A 25,286-nucleotide genomic window follows, 5' to 3' on the forward strand; every position below is an offset into this window, starting at 1 on the left:
TTACCTTGTTTCAATACTGCCTCATTTTTAAATGGAGGGATTATGCAAAAAAAAAAAAAAAAAGTTAAATTTTTAACTCTGTGGCTTCGAGCAAAACTCTAACTTGTGTTGGTCACAGAAAATGATCAGAGAAGAAACTGACCACAATCTTAACAGATCTGAGAACTTGACAAAAAAAACCCATAAAATGTTAAAAGCTAACATCCAACAAAGGGTTTGCTGGATGGAGGGGCAAATGGGCTGAAAATGGTAAGAAGTGAAGGCCAAATGGCCTGTAGACCAGCAGGGGGAAAAGAGTCATCAATCACTTACATTGTCACCCTTGCCACCAGGAGAACCTTGGGGCCCAGGTAAACCTCGGTCTCCTTTCTCTCCTTGCTCTCCAGGAGGTCCAATCAGACCAAGCAAACCCGGGTGACCCTGCGGAATGAAAACAAATATGCAGACGCACACAGATCAGTCAACTGAAACAGCAACGGCCCCACACGCACACAAACTTTAGAATTATACATGTCTGATAAGGGCGACATTGCTTTGTTGCACAAGGCTGGAAGGCGTAAATTTCATTACCCAACAAGCCCGCAGGGGATTTAATTGAAATTTCTTTCCTACAAAATGTACGAAAGAAACTTCTCTGCAAATGAAAAAGTGACGGAGGCCAATTCCCAACACTAAGATAATGACTTTGAACACGACAGGCGCTAACCGGGTCCAGTGATTTGACGGCGTTAAAGACCCAGCACCTGCACTGTGTTCTTTCAAACTGTTTTCTCTCATGCCAACACGTCAGGGTGTGCGAGGCATCCAGATAGAGTGATGCGCGCTGTCTGAATATTCCTGACAGTTATACTTCACCGGGCAAATTTGCCAGTGGCAGCGAAGAACAGACCGAGATTGGACAGATTGGAGTGATACATCACACTCAACTGCACTGCAATCGTGTGAAGACGTTTTTCTTTACAAATGGATTTCTTTTCCTAAACGTCCGTGTAATGCACAGTAATTCTAAAACGTTTTCCAACGCCGCCTCAATAAGTTCTACGAGAATTAACACCGACCAGCGGTTCCTGTCACTGCTTACAGGTTTTTTTTCTCACAGAAATGGAACCAGTTTAAGATTGGAGGCGGGGCTACGCTTACCTTTTCACCTTTAGACCCAGGGTCACCTTTCAGGCCAGGAAGACCGGGAGGACCCTGCACAACAACAGTTAAATAAAAAAAATACAGTTTCAGAAGGTACAAAGGACATTCGGAGCAATGTGAGAGAGAGCAAGAGGACAAAAAAGGTGAAACAGGACATCAGCAAATAAAGATAAAAACGAGAGAAGGAATATTTTCTCTGTATGTTTAGTTGTGGGACTGTAGCTTCTGAAGAAAATACTCCCTCCAACAACTCCCGTGACATAAATAGATAAATAAATAAATGCACATAGTGACAGAAGACAGAAGATATTACGCATACTAACCATTGGACCTGGTGGACCATCTTGTCCTGGAGAGCCGGGCAGTCCTTGCTCACCCTGTAAAAAGCCATTCAGTTGTAGTGAGTAATACAGGCTGCTGTAGTTTTCTCTGGTCTTCTATTGATTTTCTGTTCACAGCTCGGTGATTAATAGCCCAAACAGGGAAGAAAAGTGTGCTGGAATAAACAAGTGAAACTACAGTATAAGCCAAATGGGAGTATTGATTATTCCATGAAGTCTATCATCATGCCTTTGCAGTACTTTTATAAGGGGACACTGTGTGTTTCTTAGTTTGAGCATGCATGTCTCTATGAGACTTACAACAGGCCCGGGGATTCCACGCAGACCCTCTGGACCAGGCTTCCCTGGAGGTCCCTGGGGTCCAACAGGTCCTGTTTTACCAGCTGGACCTTCGGCGCCTGCTTCACCCTGTATGTGGACATACATACAAGTGGTGGGAGTGCATGGCTTGAGCTGCACAACGCAACACTGTGAACTCATGAAGTTTCACCGACTGTTGACTCTGAATATTAACGATTACGTTTGATAAAATAGAGGAAAGAAGAGAAAGTGAAGCCACACACCACAGGTAAATGTAGTTGGTTCTTCCTTAGAATATAAATATTATTGTAGAGCAGTTACACAGAATAAGAAACTTTGGAGTAAATGTGGACGAGTTCCTGTCGCCTTACATGAGGTTCAGAGGAATATAGATGGAGCTAAATATTCATATGTTTGTGTGTTGTTACCTAAAAACCAGCCGCAATCAGACGCACATCAATATACAAAGAAAGTACAGGGAGCACATAGAAATCAGATAAGCTGAGCCTGAGCTGTGAGTTACTTAAAGATTACAGGCTTACTGCCGAGCTGCCGGGACCACTTCACTGAATGTGTGTCGCAGCTGCAGAGCTTCCAATCAGGTGCTTCAAAATGCCTTTTCAGGGACATCACAGAGCGTCGACGGTAACTTTTACAGCACAAATACTGAACACGTTCTAGAGAAACTTCTAAATCATATTGGAAAGAATCACATCCATACTCTGGTGTCTAATGCGGCAGCAAAGAAAACATTAACCTTTTCGCTGCTGGCTTAGAGAGCTTAGATCAGGGGTCCGAATTAAAGCAAAATGTTGGTGAGCTCTGATGCACAGTAACACTGAATACCCGAGGGCCACACAAACATGCTGTAGTGTTGACATTTAAACTGGCGAATCTCAGACATAAACCTGCTGCCTGCATGCATTTCCATGTAATCCATGATGGAAAGTAAACAACTTTTGTGTTGTTGTTTTTTTGCGCTTTTATTTCAGGAACTTGAGGGACTTGCTGAGATGGCTCTGCTGTGCAAAGCATGAATTGATTTCGTTACCTTGGCGCCCTTCTCTCCTTGCCTGCCCTCTGCACCGGCAGAGCCCGGGGGTCCCTGAGGAGAATCAAAGGACAGAGTTTCAGCATTCCAACACAGCATCAACAAACAAACAAGTGACCGATCGCGGCCGGAAAAAAAGGAGAAGACGTCTTTGATTCGTTGAAGAATGACACGCGTTCTGTGTTTATGTACGATGCTTGTGTCTATAAGAGGAAGTGATCCTCGTCGTCTCCCCAGAATCCTGATATTTTTAGTTCACTGTTATTAGATTTCATATTGAACAGTTGTCTTGGTTGATAAATACCTGGTGGGAGCTTTATTCAAACGGGGGAAGGTAATCCAATGACGTCAAACGTGAACTACTTCAGTTATGTCAAGATATATTTGAGCGACTGCCCAGAAAAACATACAATCATGCAGTCACATAAACATCCCCACAGAACACACACACACAACCTTTGCAAGGTCATCTTTTCTGTCTGATCAGACTCCTTTAGAACCACAAGGATTTCTTTCAACTCCGACTTCAGTCTCCCTTTTCAAACCCCCCTGCATCCAAATTCCACTCTCATCTGGCCGACTGCAGCCTGAGTGCTATTGACTGAGAGTCTATAATGTGAGATCTCCTCAGGTCTTGGAGCTTTCATCTTGCCCTGATATGTACCTCTTATTGGTGGTGAGGAGGCAGGCTTCTGCCGAGGCACAATACACAGCAGCTCGAGTCAGCGTACAGGCGTGTCCGTCTTATAAAGCTTGCCACAACAGCGTTTTGATAGATCTGCACTGTCGTGAATTTGAGAAGCAGATTATTACAGTTTCTAATAGGACAAGATGGCTGCCAGTTACTGAGACTAAAGAGTTAAAAAAAAAAAAAAAAAAAAAAAGAATAAGTAGGCTCCTGCACCCCAATAAAAAGAATTAAAGCTAGACAGGGTTAATAAAAGTGTTCCAGAGGAATACACGTCCAGCAGTCAGTCATCATAGAATCCCATCAAACAAAATATGTGACTAAGCCCAATCAGCTTATTATGAATCAACGGCAAGTGCAGAGAGAGAGCAAATTCATACTGACGAAATGCAACAGAAAAACACATAAAGGGCCAAAATGTCAAACCAATTCGTGCTGTGGAATTTCATACTCCAGGCTAATTGGGTTCATCCTGGGTCTGCTTTATTTCCTGTGGGATTTAAGACCGGTTTGTGTTCTGAAAAGCAGCCCTTTTCCGAACCATGATCCCCTGACCCCGCAGGTGCTGCATACCATGCTAAATACACGGAACATACATTTCTCCGTGTACTTTGGCACAACAGTCAACCTTGGTTTAAAAGTGCCTGATGTGTTTTTTTTTTTTTTTTTTTCCTATTTGTTACTTTTCTTTGAAATTTAGAAGAATGGCTGCTCATTTTCCTGTTCCCCATCTGTGACACGTGCGTTCAATAATAAAGTTTACGAGCTCTGGTATCTCACACAGACATCCCAGCCTCATCAGGGACATCGCTCCTCGGAATGGAAAAAAAAGACCGAAACTGAGTTTCCCTAAAGTAGAGAACAAGTGTTTTTTTGCGGTCGGAGCTTTGCAAATGATACGATGGTGGGTGTGCAATGTCCTGGTGAGGACATTAGGCTGTGCGAGGTAAGTGTAATAAGTCATTTCAGTCTAACTAAGTCGACATTTTAACATCTGACTGGGAACAAAATACGAAGATCCATCTGTGAGATACCGTCGCTGTCAAATGATAATTGCATCACAATGAACACGTTCAAAGATTCTATTGTATTTCATCTCTTTTGCTGGGCCCGTTAATAGCTGGGACTTGTCTTCTGATAAGCTCTTAACACTCTTAACAACCTCTTAACATGTCCATGTTCTGCTTTTGTTTTGCCGTTGCTGTCAGTAAGGCAGCCGTGGATCAATGTGTCAGAACACGTCTTTCACTTCTTTCCCAAGGCCACAAGAAAAAACTGAAATGGAATCCACAAACTTTTCTTTCTTTTTTCTCGTAAGCCTCTTCAATTTCTTGAAACGAACTCGCGACATTCACATCGTGACATTCTTTTCTCAGTGGGCTTTCCTTCACAGAAGGCGTGGTGCGCGGCCCACCTTTAAGCCGACACGCTCCAATCTGCTTTTAATGAAAATGTATCTCTGCAGCTTTACTGCCAAAACAGTTGTTGAGAACAGTTGCTGCGAGGCAACGTGAGGTAATACTGGCTCATTGCCCCCATATATTTAATAACTTCAGCTATTTATAAAAAAAAAGAAAGACTTAAGACACCACTAAACCTAGATTTGATAGATCAAATCGATCAGACTTTCAGATAAGGGACTAGCAGGCTGGTCGAGCTCAGATCATTGCTGCAGGCACATCCATGCGTCACAAACACAAATACTGCGGCTTTAATGGCCAAAGACTTACTCTCTTGCCAGGTGGGCCAGGTGGGCCGGCCTCTCCTGATGGACCTGGAGGTCCCTGAAAACAAGAAGAGAAACAAGTGATGCAGGATGCTTTGAGACTATTTTCTTCTGAATTGTAATGGCAGAATAGCAAACATCACAGAATGCGTCTGCTTTGACGGGGTCGAACACAGAGAGCAGGTCAGAATATTGAGGCGATTCAACCCAGATTTCTTGTTTGTTCATTGAAATCAATCACATTGATTCTTTATGGCTGGCTTTGGTAAAATATCCCATAGCCGAAAAGTAGTGCAGCTTATTGCACTGTTACATATAAGGATGCAGACGTTTACCTCAGTTTAGTTTATCACATTGTAATGCATCTTTGAAGACTTTTCAGCATCCAACTGGTCTTAATAAAACAAAAACTTTATAGTGTAAGTTAAGATTTCCTTTGGCAATAATAAGGGCTCATTTTCACATAATGCATTGAGAGTTGTGATTTGTTGTACTTTCCACATTAGTATTTGGCTTTTGTTTGTAATCATACTTACTGAATTTACAAGTAGATAAGCCAATTTACTCAACACCCAAGAGAAAGAAGTCCATTTCATGAATTCAAATGCTGCAGCGAAAATGACTTATTCACTAAACATAATTACACCTTTCATAGGAGGGTAAACTTGTGAAGGAGCATTACATTAAGATATAAAAAAGGCTAATTCATACTTGGTGTAAAAGTAGCTAACTGCTGCGGTCATGTGCTTGCTTGTAAAATGGCTCTCAAATATGATACAAAGTACTCATACATACTTATGCAGTCATTTGTTCAGTCCAAGTAATGAAAAGTGTCAACAACTTACGGGTTGACCAGATTCACCATCCTCTCCCTTCTCTCCTGATTCGCCGTCAGTACCCTGAGAGAAAAAGAGTGATGTGCGGGTCACATAACTTGTCCAGTAAAAAGATCCATCATATATTATAGCCGTTTAATGTATGTATCCAACATGGCCTATATCTCATTTCATACTTACAGCAACACCTGGCTCTCCAGGGGGCCCAGGGTCTCCAGGGAATCCAACAGGACCCTTTAAGAGAGAGAAATGAGATCCATCAGTGTAAAAAATAAAACCTGAGGCACTGTTACTGAGACATAATTTCCCTGGATACAGGTATTGGTGACATAGTTGGTCATTTAGACAGTAATTCAATCCTGTGTACCTGGTAATCTGTTAAGGTACTTTGATGGACTTAATGATGATGCTGCAAATCCACGAGAGAAGTCCTCCCTGCATCCCATTATCATACAGGCATAAAATGTAATCTCCCTCAATAAGAAAGGCTTTTTACCTCTGCAGTATGTTCTAGGATAAAATTGCCAGCCCCGAGGCTGTATGAGACATTTGCTTCAAATCAGTATCTGACTGAGCAGAAAAAAACAATCCTTTACCGATTTTAGTCACACTTACAGGGTTGCCCTTTGGACCGTCATCTCCAGGGGGTCCTTTGGCGCCAGCAGGTCCAGCAGCTCCAGGTGGGCCAGCTTCACCCTTCTCTCCTCTCTCACCTTTTGGTCCCTATAGTGATGGAGGATGGGGAGGCATTCATCGAGTCATTACAAAAGGCAGCATTTTTAAAAGTGCTTACACTGAACCGAGGAATAAAACCGGACCCGCAGTCAGATGCTACTGAGAGCTACTGGATCTGAGGATGACCTCAGTGCGTGTAACACAGGATACTGACACTGGATGGTCAACACAAGTCATGTGGAATCGAATGGAAAAGTTTGATTTTCTGTAGCGTGATATTTAACAGCTGTCGATATCATGTCATCATAAATCGCATCATACATAATTGTATGTATCTATGTTGGTGTATGTTGTGCGTTGAATGTCAGAGTTAATATATGTATGAGTAGACACAGTGATCCAAAGGATTAAGATTTTGATTGCAGCCTTTTAGTGGAGGGAGGTCACTGAAATGTAGAAACACATTGAGGCAAAAAACACTGATACTTATGACTGTGTGTGTGACCTCCCATACTGACTTTGTAAATGTCAGTGCCAATAGCAAACAAACGGGGAACTAGCAGCGGCTATCTTGAACCCTTGTAATCATTCTTCCCTGCAGATCGCACAGGAAATAGGCCATCTCTGCCTCCATAATGATGGATGAGGCAGCAGAGCTAATAGAGCCATCAGTGATGGGGCTTTGGTAAAAGAAAAGAAAAGCAACTAGCCAACCGTTTCTATTTGGCAACAACACGGGGCATTATGTGGATCTAATAAATTAACATCACGCAACCAGCTCGGACGTTCAGTAAAACAAAAACAAATAAAAAACTTACATATACTCTGAAGTCCAATAACAAAGTGGTGTTCCACAAAGGGGTAAATCACACTTGAAGCTGTACTCGGCCAAATAAGTGTCTGGTGTTTTGATGCAAATTTGTTCCATGCAAACGTTGTTCTCTAGGACAGAAGCACCAGGCATGTCCTCTTGGTAATTACGTCTTAAGAGTCTGGGAACAGACTCAATTTGGCAGGCTGTGTGGACATGTGGTGCAAAGCAGAGGAGCCATGCTGGGATGATATACCAGCCTAAATGTGAGGAGCAATTACTTTCACCGTGATGAACACACTGTGCCACTCTAACCCAAAAAAACTCTCTCATTACACTGTGTTTTCTCTTTATTTTCCCTGAGGCTATCCATTAATGTTGTTGATATGTATTGTGTTACTGTCGACCACCTCTGTAATGAACATAAAGACGATCAGCGACAGTGATATTTACAGCAAATATGAGATGTTATTTTTCACAATATTTTCCAGTGGACCCTTGAAACACTCACACTGTAGTGGAAAAACACCTGCACCCTGTGGCAGGGACATACATTCGTGAACAGATGGAGAGAACTGTTGCTACACGTATTAATCTTGACGCACAACAAAAACCGAGCTTCCTTACCCCAGTTCCAGACTCTCCGGGCGGTCCTGGGTTTCCGGCCTCTCCTTGCTCGCCCTGGGGTTAGATAAATGTCAGTGTCTGGACAAATAAGTCAACAAACTGACACATGGAGAGTTTCCCAAATCACAGACCCAACAACAACACCCAAAGCTGTTCAATATTTTCCACATGTGATGTCAATGATTGCAATTGATTACTAGCAAGTTTAAAAGTTACTCCATTTGAAATGCAGCTCCTCGTGTTTCATATTTAAGTCAATACAGCATTAATGACCTAATGGTGCAGCCATCTGCCAACTGGCAGTCAAATGAACGGTACTGTTCAACAGACGTTGATAGTGTCAGAGTTCTACCTCAGAACAGTCTGCAGGTGATATTACACTGGGAAAAAAAATCAAAGTCTTACCAAGTATATTTGTCTCATTTCTAGTCAAAATATCTCATTACACTTAATATCAGACACAACTGCCTAACAAGTACTATTTCAGCCAGATATAGGGACTTGTTTGAAGACAATACATCTGGAATATCTTGTTAAATGAAAAAGTCTTGAAAACAAATTGTTTTGAGTCCCATATCATATGAAACAAGCTTTTTTGACATTTGAAGAGGTTTTTAAGCTAATTTCAAGATCACTTTTATCTCAAAAGTCCTAAATATCACATCTTATTTCAAGACATCTTGACAAGCCGATTTTCACTAGTTCCATTGGCAGATTTTTTTTGCTAATTTCAAGCAAAAACGTCTTGTATTTGTTGTTTTTCTTACTTATTTTTGGAGGGGCATTTTTTCCAGTGTAAATGTGTGCAGCTGGATGGTCTGGAAGATGTGAGCCGGCAACATTTAAGTCCTACGTTTATCTTTTTTTTTTTAAACACACTGAGCAGACAGAACACTCCTGTGAGCAGTGGTGCGACTCTTACCTTCTCGCCCACAGATCCCACGGGACCCACACCACCCGGAGGACCTTGCGGACCCTGCAGCCAGACATTAAGAGAGGGGGTGAGGTGAGGACTTAACATAATACACTGGCCTTCAGGCGTAAAACAAGCAACGCAGTTAATGATGGCTTTAAACATCTGTCACAGCGGATCATTTTAAAAGGCAGCGCATGTTTTTCACTGCACTCATAAGCCATACATACATCAGCTCCACTGGGACCCTGAGGACCTCTGGGACCCGGGGGACCAGGAGGACCCTGCAGAGAAGAGTTGGCGTTATATCACTGCAGTTTATTTCAATTCAAAGTATTTACAAAGAGCAGCTATGCCTCTTACCATGGGCCCAACATCACCATTCTCCCCCTTTTCACCTGGAGGTCCAGGAAGCCCCTGTGGACAAATCACATGAATAAACACCGAGTGGAAAGAAAGTAATCATATTATAACAACAAGGTGCTGTTGCATGAATAAGCAACAACTCTCCTAATGATTTTAATTTGTTTGTGCAGTATTCACACCAGCCGGTGCTGCTTGACATTTAATTTAAGATTTGATTTGACTGCTGGAATACATTGTGGCGATACACTAAATATTGAACATATCTGTGAGCCAGAATGTGCATAAATGAATCCGTATAAAAAAAAAAATCTGAATCCAAGTTTTAACTGCCGCTGTGTAGTCCTATTATCTGTTGGATGAAATATTCAACAAGAATATGCAGAGCAAGGTCAGGAATAAGTCTAGTGAATTAAAAAGCGTGACTTGGATGAGACTTTGTAGAACGCAAACTGTCTGAGATATCGGACAGGAGGGGTCGAACCCTCCAGATAAACTCACAGATGGTGGTGCAGTGATTTCATGCTACAGCTTCCTACCCATGTAAGAAAATACTCGTCGCCTGTTTCGCTTCCCTTTTTGCTGTCGGCGACGTGTGCGTCATGACTCCAACATGCAGGCACGCACGAATTCAGCTCACTTATGCATGTTAAATGAGCAGCCTGGTCAGGTGTGTTTGATCCCTGACATTTCTACCAGTAACTGGCATGATTAAATATCTGTGGCGTGATTTCTGTGTCTGCTACGTGATTTGGAGGCCGTTTTTGACATCAGTGTAAGGTGGAGGGTTGCGTGAAAAAGCATCGAAGACTTTATTTCTCTACATAATCTTTGTGAATGTTATTACACAGTATGCGGGTTTCAGTCCCCTTGTTTTCAAAGTAATATCACGGGGTACAGGCTGCATGTCAGCTCCTCCATTGCTGAGAGATATCATCTGTGTAAAGGTTTCCTCTTATCTTAAAATCATTAGTAGTGCTACTAATTATGCAGCCTGGTAAATGCACTTGATGAGGAAGAGACTATTGGAGCAGATCAGTCCTTGCTATTGATGGAATCACAATGGGAAGTGAATTACTCCCAATTAAAAGTCCATTGAATACAATCCCGCAGAGATAGAGTAGCTCCATGGAATGGGATGGGCAGTAGTTTGTGTAATTTCATCAAGACAATGACCCCAATCTGTGGTGAACTTCTGAAGTGTTGGGCTAAAGAAGTTGATTACTACAAAGCAAATAATCTCAAATGAATGGACTACAACTGAGGGAAGGGTCCCCCGTTAAATCTTTGTCATGCTGCAACAAAACATCATTAAGACTTGCTGGACTGCAGTTTGCTCTATCTCAACGTATTTGTGCAAATCTGATCTGCCTTTCAGGCAACACTTCACTATGTCTTCAGGTGAGTCCCATTTAGTTATAGCCCAAAATGTTGTACATTAAAAATAAAAATGTAGCATCGATTGCTTAGACGGCTGTGCAGAGACAGCGCGGGTGGTAATAAAAGATGGATGTCGCCTGAGAACAAAGGTGAGGGGTATAATCATCAACAGGTCACTGTTCCATACCGTCCTTTCCAATGGAGCGTGGTGTAAGATGAAAGTTTAGCTACACAGAGGCGAGACAACCGCTTTTGATTCTTTATTGTTGCCTGCTGTCATTAAAATGCTCCTGCTGTTAGAAACTGAGTGAATGCCCAATCTGTTCTGTTGATTGGACCCCTCATAATAAAAACCTGTGTTTTCCTACTTCCTAACTCAAGGGCATATTGAATCCGTGGGATGCAAATCCTCTCCTCTGCTTTCCAACATGTTACCCTGTGCTGTGGTTGATTACCGAAGCCGGTATTAACTGACCAGTGCTAATGACTTCCCATGCAGTAATTCCCCCGATTCAGAACTCGACAGTGTGCTATTTCATGTTACTCCTCAGCTGGTTCTCCCCCTCCAATGTGACCAAAGGAAAAAGACCAGCTGACGAAATGAGAAGTGACGCTGTCAAGGTGTAATGGAAGAACAGAGGAAAATCAGGGATTTTCAGGGATTCCTGAATTAACTGGCAATGTGATGTATTTGGTCACAAATATGGAATATTTAATCGGGCCAATGTGAGCCTCTCCAGCATGTTTGAAGTAGAAAATATCTTGGGTGCCTGTTTAGATGCCGGCCATATGCTGAAATATCATGCCAAGTTGCCTGAGTTCTTTCCAAACCAGAAAATGAGATGCCCATTATCTCATTTTTTGAAATAATTGAAATTCACTCCAGAAAGTGAAAGAAACTGCATCAGAAACAAGATGTATTAAACAAACCCTGAAGGCAGAACTTGTCCAATGTGGTAAACAAAGCCTTCAGATCTCAGTGAAGGCTCAATGAGGGACTAAATTGCCTAAATGAGACTATTCCTGCGTGGTTGGTGAGTAATTCAATAAGAAGCAAGAGGGGATGCTTGGCTTCTCCCCTGTTCTTTTGGGGCCGATGCAGAGTTGCATCATTGTGACCTTTCATGACAATCTGAGCAAATCTAAATCATTTTCAACGCAATGATCGCCGTAACTATAATGTGCACAAAATGTACGTTAAATAGTATAAGAGACAAGTTTTCCAACGGCTCTTCCAATCTGTAATCATAGGTTATGGTACGAACCTGTAGACCAATGGGACCGGGGGGTCCAGGGAAACCTCTGGATCCTTCATCTCCCTTCTGTCCAAACATACCCTGCTGACCTCTCGGACCAGGCTCTCCATCAGCTCCCTGAGAAACAACATGCACTCTGTAGCTGTGACCTTCTGTTAAAGCTTAACATTTTCACTGGTCAAAATACTAAACCTTTTATCTTTATAAATGTGTTTAATTCTTTATAAAACACCAGCAAAGTCCACTGGCACACAGAAAATGTATGCCTTTAAAAACTTTAAAAAAATATTGGGACTTCTGGTGACGCGTGTGTCTTTCCTATCTCATTTGAGAAGCCGCTGAAACTATGTTCAGGATAGTTGTACTTACAGCAGGACCTGGGGCACCTACGGGACCTTGGAGACCAGCTGGTCCAGGAGGACCCTGAACAAACGAATTAAAAAAAGTTACCATCAAAATGCACATTTCATGACAGCTATAGAAATATCAAAACACTTTGTGTATCACATGCAATGGAATTAGATGAAACACGGCTCCTTTTTATTACAAAGTGTTATATACATGTGTGCATGTCTGCTGGAATCCATTAGAAATGGAATGACTCCATTTGCTTTTCAGAACTCACCTGCTCTCCCTTGTCTCCCTTACTTCCTTTCTGACCAGGCTCTCCAACCTCTCCCTGGGAAAGAGAAGCACACACAGTTACTGATTGACTTCGCTTCTTCTCTAAATGTCCACACCATGTCTCAGCTGCAGAAACACGTTCATTATCTGCAGCTAGAATCTTGTCACACATCTGTATGGGTGTGCAGCTCGACCGGCTGCCTAATGGTAACCCAGCGGCGGCTGATGACGGCAGCTAAAAACGGTGTTTCACTTTTTGCATCTCCTCTCGTTGTGTTTTGCTGCACATTCGAAAACAAACCTGGAGAGAACACTTGTAAGGAAAGGGATGCGTACTTTTAACGCGCATGGCCTCAGCGTGAACACAGAGATGAAGATCAGTTCAGTCACAAATGGAGAAGCAGTTGCAACTGGCAGCGCAGCGTCAGAAAGATTTCTGCTAAGTGTGGCCGACTGACCTTGTCACCGTCCTCACCGGGTGGGCCCTGAGCTCCAGCAGGCCCGGGAAGACCAACAGGACCCTGGACACCGTCACGACCAGCTGGACCTTGAGGTCCTTTCTCACCCTAGAAGAATTTAGAAATGTGTTTTGACTGTGCTTTAAAAATCTGAGGTCAAAGGAATGTATAAAAAAAAAAAAAACTAAAAAACTTCCAGTTAGAAAAGCTACTCACAGGTGCGCCTTTCTCTCCAGCAGGTCCTGGGGGACCTTGGGGACCGGGTCTACCAGACTGGCCAACTGGACCAGCTTGACCAGCAGAACCCCTCTCACCAGGAGAACCCTTTAAGCATCAGAAAGAGAGAAACATACTAAGTAAAAAAAAAGACAAAACAAAACGATGAAAAGATAAATGGGGCTCTGTCTCAATGCTGTAGCGTCCTGAACAACAAGATCACACATACAGCGCTACACATACAAACCCTTTTAAAAGGAAAAGTGACAAAACAGCAGAAGCAACACTCGCTAACAGGTGGCTTTTAAGTACTAATGAAGCACTGCTGCTCCTTTTAAAATGCAGTCGGCATTAGCCGCTGTCTGGGAGGCAACGGTGCGTCCGTAAACTCTGAGGCCTGAAACATTTCTGAGGGAAACGGGCTGCCGACGCGTATCAGTACACGTACAGTAGAAACAGAACTTGGTGTTGACCTGAATCCATGAAAACATGGTGGTGAATGACACTCAGTCCACCCCTTTATTTAACTTAGTTTTCCCCAAAAGATACGGCCCGACCAGAAAACTGCCAATAAACTAGAATTGTGGCGTAGTGAATCACTTCTGTGAAGGCTGTGATGTATCGTTGCAATTTGAATTACTCTGCTGTTCTTAAAAAGAATTGGAAACTGGAAATGTGAAGAGAGAATGTGTAAAAATTTTTAAAAAAAAAGCACAATGTCAAACACATCAGCATCCAACCTTTGTTTCTCCGAGGTTTCTAAGATTTGAGCAAGTAATAATGAAAACTGTTCATTTAGCTGTCCTGGATGAGAAGTAATGAATGTGTTTATGTACCTGGGCTGTAATGAGTGTGGTGGGGCCACGGTGTTCCTGCATTATTCCCAACAAGTGCAAAATACATGAGAGCCTTTACCGCAATTAATAACAGATCACGCAAAAAAAAAAATACAACGGTGTGTGCCAAGTGTTGGAGGAGGGTTAAGCGTCACCCAGGTAACCGCCTCATAAAACAGACGTGCACTAGACACAACATGTTGGACCTGAAAAGGTTTCGCGGAAAGACTTTGCTTTGGACGTGGGCGCAAAGTGAAAACATCAAAGGCAAAAGGAGACAGCCCTCTGTGACAGTCTGAGAGGAACGGAAGAACAGCACGGGCATTCAGTGCCAGGATGCAACGTCTGGGACCGAGCAGGGACGTGTGATAATGTGACTCAACATATGGATGCTTCCAGGCTGTGTGGTTTTGATGCGCGTGTGCGTGCTTATTTATTTGTTTCAGACTCTGTTTGTGTGCCAGGAGGCAATGGAGCAAATAATCCTGATCCCCAGCTACTCCAGTGGATGATCAGATTGTAAACTCCTGTGTGCAGCATGAGGAGATAAAATATGCTGCTGCTTTTTTGGTGGGAAAATCACAGATAAACCATGCACGACACAGCCACGACGGCGCTATAAGTTTGAATGTATTTGGTTGACTCTGTGCAATTAAATCAATTGAACATGTTGGATTTTCTCTCATGTCTGTCATTAAAAATCGCCGAGACTCCATTTCAGCAGTTCTTATTCTTTTCAGCTGCAGCTGTGAAGTTCTTGAGCAGGGCCGCAGAAAGAGTTTGCACAGACTCATGACAGCACTGTCTGACTGGAGGATAAAATGTTGATGAAAATAAACAAAACACACTCGCATAAGTTTGAGAGCTGTAGCCTGAAACTTTAAAGAAAAGTAAACTATTTCTGTCTCAATGACACAAACAGACACCGATGCCACACTAATGGATAACACAGAGTAAAAAAAAAAAAAAAAACAGTACTCACAACTGGACCAGGTGGACCCTGGGGTCCCTCTCCTCCCTTCAGTCCCGCTGGTCCCTGAGGTGAAGAGAGGAAAAAGACATGAGGACTGTTGAACTCTTTGGACCTTTGCAGCAGCCAGCATGTACGATCTATAACCCTGAGTTTTAGCACCACCATTATTCTGTGCCAATCAAGTCCCAGATGTCTGCCTCGGTTTACCGGCCCGTCACTAAAGCCAGAGCCTTTTGAAAATGTGCTTTTATTGTGCGTTTAGCCTCCAAGCACTCGTCAAAAGAAATCCGATAGACATTTTCAACTCAATCCAAACAGACTAAATTTATATAAAGGCAAATCTGCTCCTTTGGATGGGGAAGCTGGGGGGTGGTGGGATTCATTTTCCCCACATCAGGATGCGTTCGATCATTTTTTATTCAAGCTCACATTCATGCAACATATGTGTGTTTATCTTGTATTCATACGGGCTTCCTCGTATGTTTATTCGTGACCAACGTGTGTGTGCAGCTCTCTCGTGGGCCACAAAAGAACGCCGGGCAGCACTGGTAATGAGTTTCTGCAGGCTGTGGCTGTGTGCCGGGGTAAATTACAATGGCAGAAAACAATCAGGCGTGCTGCTGTGCTGCAGCGTCTCACTGACCTTGACGATGGAGGAAGCACGGCACTTTGTCTCCCTACAGTATTCCCATTCCCAGCAACCCCAGTCTAATTGCCTACAGTTCTCGCTTAATAATTTATTTAGTAAATAATGCAAACAAAAAAACAAATTCCTCTACTGTCTCCTGAAAATGCTTGTGCTGAAAAATGAAAAAACAAACAAACTGGTCCTTGAGTTAAACAGGGGAACAACTTTACAAATGAATCCTTAACTAATAATCCCAAATTGTATAATAGAGGCCCGTTATCCATTGTGGCAGTTAAAGCTGCGGAGTCAGTGGCGGTGGAGCAATGCAGAAGCACGCCTGTTCATTTGTAAGATGTCACTTTGGATTTCCTCTGCGGCGGATTGATCGCTACGAGTGAATTCTAAGGCTGCTGTCTCTAATGAGGTGAACGGCTCTGGATAGATGCCGGTTCATTTGTTACGCAGCAAATGTCCAATCGCTTTCTACCAACACGCCGGTGTAACGTGAAACGACGAGGAAGAGCTGCAGGGTGGAGTCCAGTTCTTACCGTGGCACCGGGTAAACCTCTCTCTCCGGGGAAACCACGGAGGCCGGGGGGACCGTCTTTACCGGAGGATCCCTGTGGTCCGGGATCTCCCTGTAAACACACACAGCAAACGTGTTTATTGCATTGTGGGTTCCAATGTTGAATCAATTAAAAGAAAAATGGCTCCACAATTGATTTGCTGGCATACAGCATTAAAATGCTGTTCGGTTATAGCTGAGAAACACAGTATTTTTTTGACATCGGGCCAAAACGAAGACGAGAACTAAAGCAGTGTGTGGCGCATTGATCCAGCCAGGCGTGGACGTCTGGGCAAAGGAGAAAAAAATCCTACACCTCATAGTAGGGTTGTAACAAAAATAACTGACATAAAAGATAAACTAAATTTGTTTATATGAGACAGCTTTTACTGATGAATCAGTGCTTAGCATTCACAGCGATTGAAGCCTGAATTGCTGTTCCATGAGTGTCGTCATTAAACGCAGACGGAACTGTTTCACACCGAAAAACTATTTGAATAAATCATCTTTTCAGTGAAGCTTCTCTCACCGCTCCGTGTCCGCAGTGACGGACTGGCTTCAGAGTGAAACGGACGCCGTCTTTGCAGCAGCAAACTTGAAAGTAAATTCTACAATTCATACTTTCATCCAAAATGGAGTGATCTACATACACAACTTCAAGTATTACTCCTTGTCATGGGGAAAAATGGATATTTTGGCCTGGTGTTTGTTGCGGTATCAACCTGAGTACCAGAGCTGGACTACACTGTTCTGGTTCTATGTTTTGGCATGTATGTAATAGAATTAAAAACAAAAACAAATGTGCAGCTCTATATTCCTAAAAGCTAACATATGAACCAATAGGAATGGAAGTGTTGCTGATTTAGAGCTCCAAACCGTCCTAATGAGCCATTAGTGTTTTCAGTTATTATCAGGACACTGAGCAGAATGAGCAGCCATTGCTTTTGTCAAAGGAAAGCGTTAGAGTTAAAAAATGCACGGTACACACTCTAAAGCCTCCTCTAACTCTCAACTCCAACACTCAACCAGCTTTAAAAGCTTCTTTTGTATTTCATCCGCACAGAAGGAACACCAGCTGTAATGGCAGGGCAACGTAATTTACCTCCTGGTTTATTTTGTTCTTATAACAAGGACATTTGACTTCAGGAGAAGTTACTTCAGGCTTTGTTATTCTGTCTTTTGTGTTGGCAGGCTGATTTTTATCTGCAAACAAGAAAGCACAAAAAAAGTGGGCCAGAGAGGTATAAAGAGGATTTGGGCTCCGTTTCCTGGCAGACTGAATACAGGTCTGAGCAGACGGGGAGGAAATTAGGGTTGTGTGGGCTTGATGACACGTCGGCTTTGGGAAGAAGGGGAGAGAATGAAAGGAGAAGACACAGGGGTTTGCAGAGAATGAGGCGCGGGGGGTTACTGAATGATCCTGGGAATCAGGGGCTGGTTTGGAGCCGGCCATCCTTCTACTGTACAGATGGGTGCTGTCTGTCCCTAATGGGGACTCAATTACCAGGAAGGGGAAGGTCAGGGAGAGAATGAAACCAGACACTAAATCTCAGCTGCTGCAGAGTCTTGTGTAGCACAAGAAGGACCGAGACTGGTGTCATAATTGACGAGGTGTGTTTCTGGGTGAATTCATTGTTATAGATTGCTGCTTTCTGAGGGTGTAATTGTATCATTCCACGAGTCTATTGGACTTTGTATGCCCTAAAATAACACACAGTAACTCTTTATGAACAAAGTAGGCATAAACTGTACAATCTAATCATTACACTAAATTGCAGCGATAAAGGTTGAATTTGCATGTTGGTATCCTCTTGTCAGAGAAAGTTCAAATTTCAATAACTAGAGGAGGAAACACTGAGCCCACTTCTTTGGTTAGGTTAGGTCCACTTCAGCACAGTATACTAAACTCATACCTTGGCTCCCTCCTTGCCAGCAGCACCTGGAAGACCCTGCTCTCCGGGTGGGCCGGGAGGTCCAGGGTGTCCTCTCTCGCCAACGGGACCAGTTTCTCCAGTGGGTCCCTAAGACGTTATCACACATTTGGATTATCATTATCTGCAATTCAAGAACACCATGGAGGGAACTGATGCAACGACTAAAAGCTCGTCTCTGTAGACCTCAGCTGACATTCAAATCAAAAAAAGCTTTTATTACATTATATCAGCACACATTATTTTATACATATATGCTTTTTACACATTTATATATAAATCACCTATATAAATAGTCATCTTTCTCATTAAAGTGATATCGCTGTAAACTCGATAGAGTAATTTATTCCATTTGTTGCATGTTTTTCCACAAAGCGTGAGTGATCCTTAGTCTTAGCCTTAATACTTAGGCTGTTTTCTGCTGTACAGATCTTAAAATGAGCTGTTTTTTTTTTGTTTGTTTTTTTTCAAAATCGTTCAATGTAAAACTGGGCAGTGCTTTTTAAAAACTTTTTCACTTTCTCTTACCTGGGGCCCAACAACACCTCCTGGACCCGGTGGACCCGTTTTTCCTTGGAAACCCTGAAGAAAGATCAGATCAGATAAGATCAGATCAGATAAGATCAGATCAACAACTGCAATTCACAACAACGATAAAAATAAACAGTTTTATTGCGGCCCACCTGAAGAAATACTGGGATTTGGTTTTTAACTCTGAACTGGGATCTTTATGAATATGTGATGAAGCTTAAAAATGACTCTGGCTGGAACCAAATGTCAATATATAATCCACCTGCAGTTTCTTACTCAAAAGTAATTCATTTACTTCATCTCAAATAATCAAGTACAAACATACCTCGTAGACTATGTATAAATGTACACAACATATGCTGGGAGCAAAAGCACGTAAAGCAAATGAGCAAATTCTTTTTTTTTTTTTCCCTTTTTTTTATGAAAACAGCATCTCTTGGTGAGGCCTGCTCTGTGGTGGAGATGCACGGACATTTAGGATCTGAACAATGGGTAATCCAAAGCAAACTAATTATGACTGAATCTAAATGAATTAAAATCACTGCAAATCCAAGGGCCACCTTACTGTTTTTTAGTTAGTTTGCCACAGGGCATGTGGAGTAGTAACAAAGACTCTCGTAACAAATTTTCTGAATTAACTTCTTGTTGAGTAATGAATTAAATAAAGGAACAAACTATTTTTCCTTTTCTTTTTTTCCCCAACGTTTGAACAGTTTGATTACTTTAACATAACGGCCTACATTTCCGCTTTGAGGTAAGCAAGGCTCAACTGGAACATTGGAATACCGAGGCTTCGCATTGCTGTAGGTCCGATGAATGAGTGGCATCTGGTGGTCGTCGCATTAGCCACCTTCAAATGCAGCGCTATAATAATGTAACTGCCCTACGTCTAATGCGTGCAGCTTTAAGTTCCAAGCTTCGACGCCACTGATGCGGAACGAATCGGAGGAAGAATCCGATTTTCATCGATTTGTGTCTTCTTCAAGGGCTCTGCATTGTTCTCCTAAAATATTGATCCACCACAATGCTGAGAAGTCAGCTCGATATTTAATTGAGTAAATGCATCAAAACTGTAAAGATGAGAAAATGGCTGTAATGTATTCGCTGATCTCCTAATCTGCTGGAGACATGTCCTTCCACCTGATAAATGCTTCGTGTCTTTAAACAAGATGACATGAAACGAACACAGTGAAGATCAGTTAAGCCAGGAATCCCCGAGAGTGGATGGATGGACTGGAACAAACATGTTTAACTGTAGAAGCTGCGCTGTGTGTACAATGACTTTGCATTTTGACTTTGACCTGTCCAATTCCATTCCACTGGATCCCTTAATTCAAATCCATAACCGGTTTTCACAGGCGGTTTGAAACTCAGACTAATTTGATTTGGAACCTATCATCCCCACAACCAAGCGAAGCTTCAGCTCCAACGCTCTTAAAGAGCCAGTGCTGGCTGACTTACGTCTCACGGCTTATTGATCACCACACTTTGTGATTTATGGTGATGTATTATTCAATGGAAGCCCTCAGGCAGCAACGGCCCTGACTCAGAGACACTGGCTCAACATTCGATTTGCACTTCCTCCAATTCAAGTTGTCGCTGGTTTTGGCCACCAAAACGCACCTTTACTGCTGCGATCCATTCTTGGATTGGGTACTTGTGCCTGTTCACTAGCGCATAAATCTGCAGCCATAAACACCTTGGCTAAGACAATCGGTGTCGCTTGAAACACAGCAAAGTCAGGGAAGCGCTCATGTGTGGCGTACTATATTATCTATAGGAAAAGAGGCCGACAGAGCTTTAAAGCTTTAATGATAGAGGATCATCTGTCAAGTTTTTAGTAGAATTTATTGCCCTCTGAGGCTTGTCAAGCCAAGTTTCACCGATGCATACTAAGTGCAGAAGGATCGAAGATGAGAGCAGGGGATTGCAGCGAGATGTGATCAAATTCAAACAGTTTTTTATGCAATGTGAGGTAAATCTTATATCCCATGGGAATGCATCGGTGCAGATTTAGTACAGCCATTTCTCATTGAGACGATGTGTTTTTGGGGGAAAAAAACCCCTCAAACCTGCATGAGTTTCTGCCGTCGGCTAGTGTAGTTATTCCTCTGTCTCTGTTGTTACAGAGCTGGCACTTTCCTTCCATCAGGAAAGCCTTGAGAATCCGCACAGTCTAAAGGCTTTTTTCACACATGCCCTTTAAGCCCGGAATGATGCACCTTCATTGTGCATCGAAGCTGATCTATTGTTGATGCGCTTCTTTACATCTAAACTACAATCAATATTTATAGATAAGCATTGCTTAGCTCAGTTTTTTTGATCCATTTAGCCTGTTTTACTACTTATTGTATTGTTATACAGGTCTCTAAATTAATTCCATTTACTTTATATATTAATTTCCCTTTATTTGCTTTACTGTGTGATTTATATGTTCATTTTATATCCGATGTGGTACATGAATAACATTTACAACTTCTAAGTCAAGTTCTCATTCAACTGGTCCATCGGTATCCGTTAGGATTTTAGACCAAAACTATTTTGCATTACTTGCCATCAGTGCAACTGATGTGTTAAAAAGGAAAGCATCCTTTTATCTGATATCTGCCAAAAAATAACAGCAACATTGAGGCTCCATCAGAGCCCAGCTAACCAGTGACTGACTTCATCAGAGAGGAGTCTGAGCCGTTTGGATTGACACGAACAGAATGCAGGGTGTTCGTGTGTGAGTGACTGCAGATGAGAAAAACACTCTGTAGACTCATCTGTTTTGTAGACTTCTGTTTTACAACAAAAGTCCACCCCTTTGGCATCCATCTGAAATGTTTTTTTGCTGATTGTTATCCCCTTCCGTACAAAAGCAGTAGAGATAATATGCAGAGCGGGGGCGAGTGGGGGGATTGAATCAAAGAGCGGCTTACTGATTGGAGGCATTTGAGTGCTAGTTTGAAAGTTGGCAACAAAAAAGGTTGTTTGTTTACAGACTACCAAGCATTTACACACACTTTTTGTGGGGTTAAAGCAAGAATAGACTCTCTGATTCTGTCCAACAGCTTAAATAAAGGACTGAATGATCAAAACTCACAGTCTCTCCACGCTGGCCAGGGTGTCCGGGCAGCCCATCCTTTCCAGGTGGTCCCTGTTAGGGAGAAATGACCATTTATACTTATGAGATGTTATCATCTTTGCTGGCACAATATACGGCGTATTTCTGATATTCAGAGAGGAAAAATCCTAGTTAAGACTCCCGGAACACCAATGAAGAAATGACAGGTTGCACTTTTTGGTGAAAGTAACAACATCACTGGCCGAGGGCTGAGAGGCAACTATGAATTTAACTGGAATCAATATGTGGAAATTACCACTTGTCTCCAGCCTAGACTGAGGAGTGGAAGAAAAGGTTCTGCATCCAAACATTTCTGCACAGAACTATGGAGATTATTACTGTCATAACACTCCAAGAATGACCAAAATTGAATGAATTCATTTTGACTTACAATAAAACTACGATAATTTGCTATTCAAACGGTAGGAAAATGGTCTGATTTAGACATAGAATCTTGAGTAGTAGCTGTACACTGGAAAAAATCCAAGTCTTACCAAGTATATTTGTCTCTTTTCTAGTCAAAATATCTCATTACACTTAATATAAGACACAACTGCCTAACAAGTACTATTTCAGCCAGATATAGGGACTTGTTTGAAGACAATACATCTTGAATATCTTGTTAAATGAAAAAGTCTTGAAAACAAATTGTTTTGAGTCATATGTCATATGAAACAAGCTTTTTTTGACATTTGAAGAGGTTTTTAAGCTAATTTCAAGATCACTTTTATCTCAAAAGTCCTAAATATCACATCTTATTTCAAGAAATCTTTACAAGCCGATTTTCACTAGTTCCCTTGGCAGATTTATTTTGCTTATTTCAAGCAAAAACGTCTTGTATTTGCTGTTTTTTAACTTTTTGGAGGGGCATTTTTTCCAGTGTAAATCACGTCATCTTTGGTGTGGATGCTTTTACTGTCAAGTGCCAGTGGTGTCCCCAGGAAGAAGACATACTTACAGGGGGGCCTTTGGGTCCAGAGAAGCCCACTGGTCCCTGTGGTCCTTGAGGTCCCTGCAATCAACAAATAGTCTTACTGATCTAAGATGCAAACAGAATGAAATGATTTTGTATCCTACTACGTTAACGTAAAAACAAGCTTTTTGTCTGGGATCGATCCTCGTTTGACCGACTCCTTCCAGAGTGGCAGGATTTATAAGAAGTTACCAGTCAAGGAGAAATGTGGAGGATACAAGGGTGAAAACATTCGAATCCAGCTGACAATCAGTGATCATTTACAACTATGGCTTCACACATCTTAAGAGTTTATAAAGAGAACAAACCGCTTGGTAAAATAAAGCCAGTTCTTTCTACTTCCTGAAATCCTTGCAGAGACGATATTAGTAAAAAGAGATTCAAATGCAACTTTTGCGTAGTTCCTGAGCGCCTCCCATTAAATGACCCAGAATCATATGCTGGTAACCTTACACTAAGACACAAATGATGTTGATCATCTAGCAAAATAAGCTTGGCTTGCTAGATCTGGTATTCAGCAAGAAGAGTCACAGATTCCTCTTGCAAAACTACAACAAATAGAACCAGACAGTAACCAGACAAATAAAAGTGTTAATAAAAGGAAAGGTGACGTAACACAACGGCAAACATGCTCAGGACAGAGGGGATTGGACCCAAGAGAAGTTTCGGTGCAATCTGTTGGTTTCCTTAGGAAGGAAATTGTTTTTGAATTGGTTCTGTATGTATGAATTGGACTCATTTTGAATTGAATTAATTGGATTTGATTAGATAGTGATTACAATGAATTGGACCCCTAATTGGCTTGAATTGGACTGTACCATCATTGGAGTGCCTTGAGATGACATTTGGTGTGATTTGGCGCGATATAAATCAAACCGAATTGAATTAAACATGCCTCTATCCTTAAGTCCCAAATTGGATTTCTTGTTGAATTTCCAAAAACTTCCCAGCTTCTCTGGAATTGGAGTTTCTAATATGAACTTAAAAGCCGACATGAGTCAACATTTAAACTCATCTTTAATTCACCTAAGTTTATCTTATCGCTACGTGACAACATCTGTTTTCGAAATTCCATTAAGTGCTCTAGAAAACTGAACTCTGTTGGTGATCTTAAAGGCCTGTGGCCAATCATTTCAGCCACCACACTATGTAAATGAAAACAAGAGTTACACGTTCTTTTCAACTGAACTCCTGATAGTCAGTTAAAAAAAAATGCAAATACTATTGTTTAAGGGCAGTTTCTGCACATGTGGCAACATTGAAATTGAACGACAACGGATCACTACTCGTTTAGTGAGCATAAGTGCACATCGGGATGTAACTCAACCTGACCTCTGACAGAAGGACAGGAGAGTCTTGCATATGGCTGAATAGTTTGTGTGGAAAAGTGCTTTTATGAAGCACAGTGATGCTGCTGCATTCATGTGAATTTTCTCAGTAACTTGAATGCATCATGTTTTTTTACTATATATATATATATATATATATATATATATATACAGCAAACGCTAATGCACATGGTGCACTCACTGTAGTTGCACTCAACAGTTAAAGCTAAACACAAGTGAAAAATCTCATTCTGAAAAAAGCTCTGAAATAAGGTGCAGCTGCAGGAATTCTTTTTACTGTGCAGCAACTAAAGAAATGTGACGTTAAAGCTGAGCTGCCACCAGGGGCTAGAAATCCAGATTTGGACCTTTTTTTTTTTTTTTCTCTGACTGCTCTTTGCAGGGACAGGAACATGACAGCAAAGCAAAACCCTGGCTGACAGGAACAGGAACTGTTCCACGTGGCAGTTGCCACAACATTATAAAATGTTGCTTCAGTTGTAGAAAACCCATTGCTTTCAGATCAACGAAATCTTCACGGAGCAAAGAATGTGTCTGTGTTACAAATCTATCAGTGTTTTCTTAGTTGTTTCCAATAGATGTTTTACCCATCCCAGATCCCAGTTAGAAAAAGAAAACACATACTTTGGATGTACTCCAAGTCAAGCATACATTTTCCTGTCTTTTTTTATGCTCTGAGTCGTAACTGGTTTGTCTAGTCTGACGATATCTGAGCGTCTGTTCTGATTCTAGATCAAACACCTAAAATCGGTTCACATCAGTGCCACAGAGTTGACCGTAACTTCTACTCACAAACATTCATTTGCTGTGTTATGGACTTACTCTCTCACCAGGCGGGCCTGGAGGACCGTCACTCCCTGCTGTGCCCTGCAACATACGACAACAAATCACCATCAGTTAACATTTAGCCACGTTTTTGACACTGCGAAGACCATATTTGGGTCTTCGTGGGTCTGGATGATAGAAGTAGGTGGTCTCACTCAGAG

General features: G+C 42.0%; 1 protein-coding gene across 1 annotated transcript in view; it reads right to left on the minus strand.

The window, feature by feature from the left end:
- Positions 1 to 25,286, minus strand: part of col11a1a (collagen, type XI, alpha 1a) — a 72,081-nt gene that overhangs the window by 6,298 nt on the left and 40,497 nt on the right. Inside the window, exons 35-59 of the mRNA XM_075452139.1 lie at positions 25,123 to 25,167; positions 22,937 to 22,990; positions 21,958 to 22,011; positions 18,870 to 18,923; positions 18,324 to 18,431; positions 16,394 to 16,483; positions 15,227 to 15,280; positions 13,409 to 13,516; positions 13,193 to 13,300; positions 12,736 to 12,789; positions 12,480 to 12,533; positions 12,120 to 12,227; positions 9,475 to 9,528; positions 9,342 to 9,395; positions 9,121 to 9,174; positions 8,199 to 8,252; positions 6,701 to 6,808; positions 6,266 to 6,319; positions 6,095 to 6,148; positions 5,254 to 5,307; positions 2,836 to 2,889; positions 1,785 to 1,892; positions 1,467 to 1,520; positions 1,141 to 1,194; positions 313 to 420 (exon numbers count right to left, since the gene is read on the minus strand). Of these exons, the coding sequence (XP_075308254.1) occupies positions 313 to 420; positions 1,141 to 1,194; positions 1,467 to 1,520; positions 1,785 to 1,892; positions 2,836 to 2,889; positions 5,254 to 5,307; positions 6,095 to 6,148; positions 6,266 to 6,319; positions 6,701 to 6,808; positions 8,199 to 8,252; positions 9,121 to 9,174; positions 9,342 to 9,395; positions 9,475 to 9,528; positions 12,120 to 12,227; positions 12,480 to 12,533; positions 12,736 to 12,789; positions 13,193 to 13,300; positions 13,409 to 13,516; positions 15,227 to 15,280; positions 16,394 to 16,483; positions 18,324 to 18,431; positions 18,870 to 18,923; positions 21,958 to 22,011; positions 22,937 to 22,990; positions 25,123 to 25,167 (1,755 nt within the window). The remainder of the gene's footprint in view (positions 1 to 312; positions 421 to 1,140; positions 1,195 to 1,466; positions 1,521 to 1,784; positions 1,893 to 2,835; positions 2,890 to 5,253; positions 5,308 to 6,094; positions 6,149 to 6,265; positions 6,320 to 6,700; positions 6,809 to 8,198; positions 8,253 to 9,120; positions 9,175 to 9,341; positions 9,396 to 9,474; positions 9,529 to 12,119; positions 12,228 to 12,479; positions 12,534 to 12,735; positions 12,790 to 13,192; positions 13,301 to 13,408; positions 13,517 to 15,226; positions 15,281 to 16,393; positions 16,484 to 18,323; positions 18,432 to 18,869; positions 18,924 to 21,957; positions 22,012 to 22,936; positions 22,991 to 25,122; positions 25,168 to 25,286) is intronic.

Source organism: Odontesthes bonariensis, chromosome 20, assembly GCF_027942865.1.
Source record: "Odontesthes bonariensis isolate fOdoBon6 chromosome 20, fOdoBon6.hap1, whole genome shotgun sequence".
NCBI lineage: Eukaryota > Metazoa > Chordata > Actinopteri > Atheriniformes > Atherinopsidae > Odontesthes > Odontesthes bonariensis.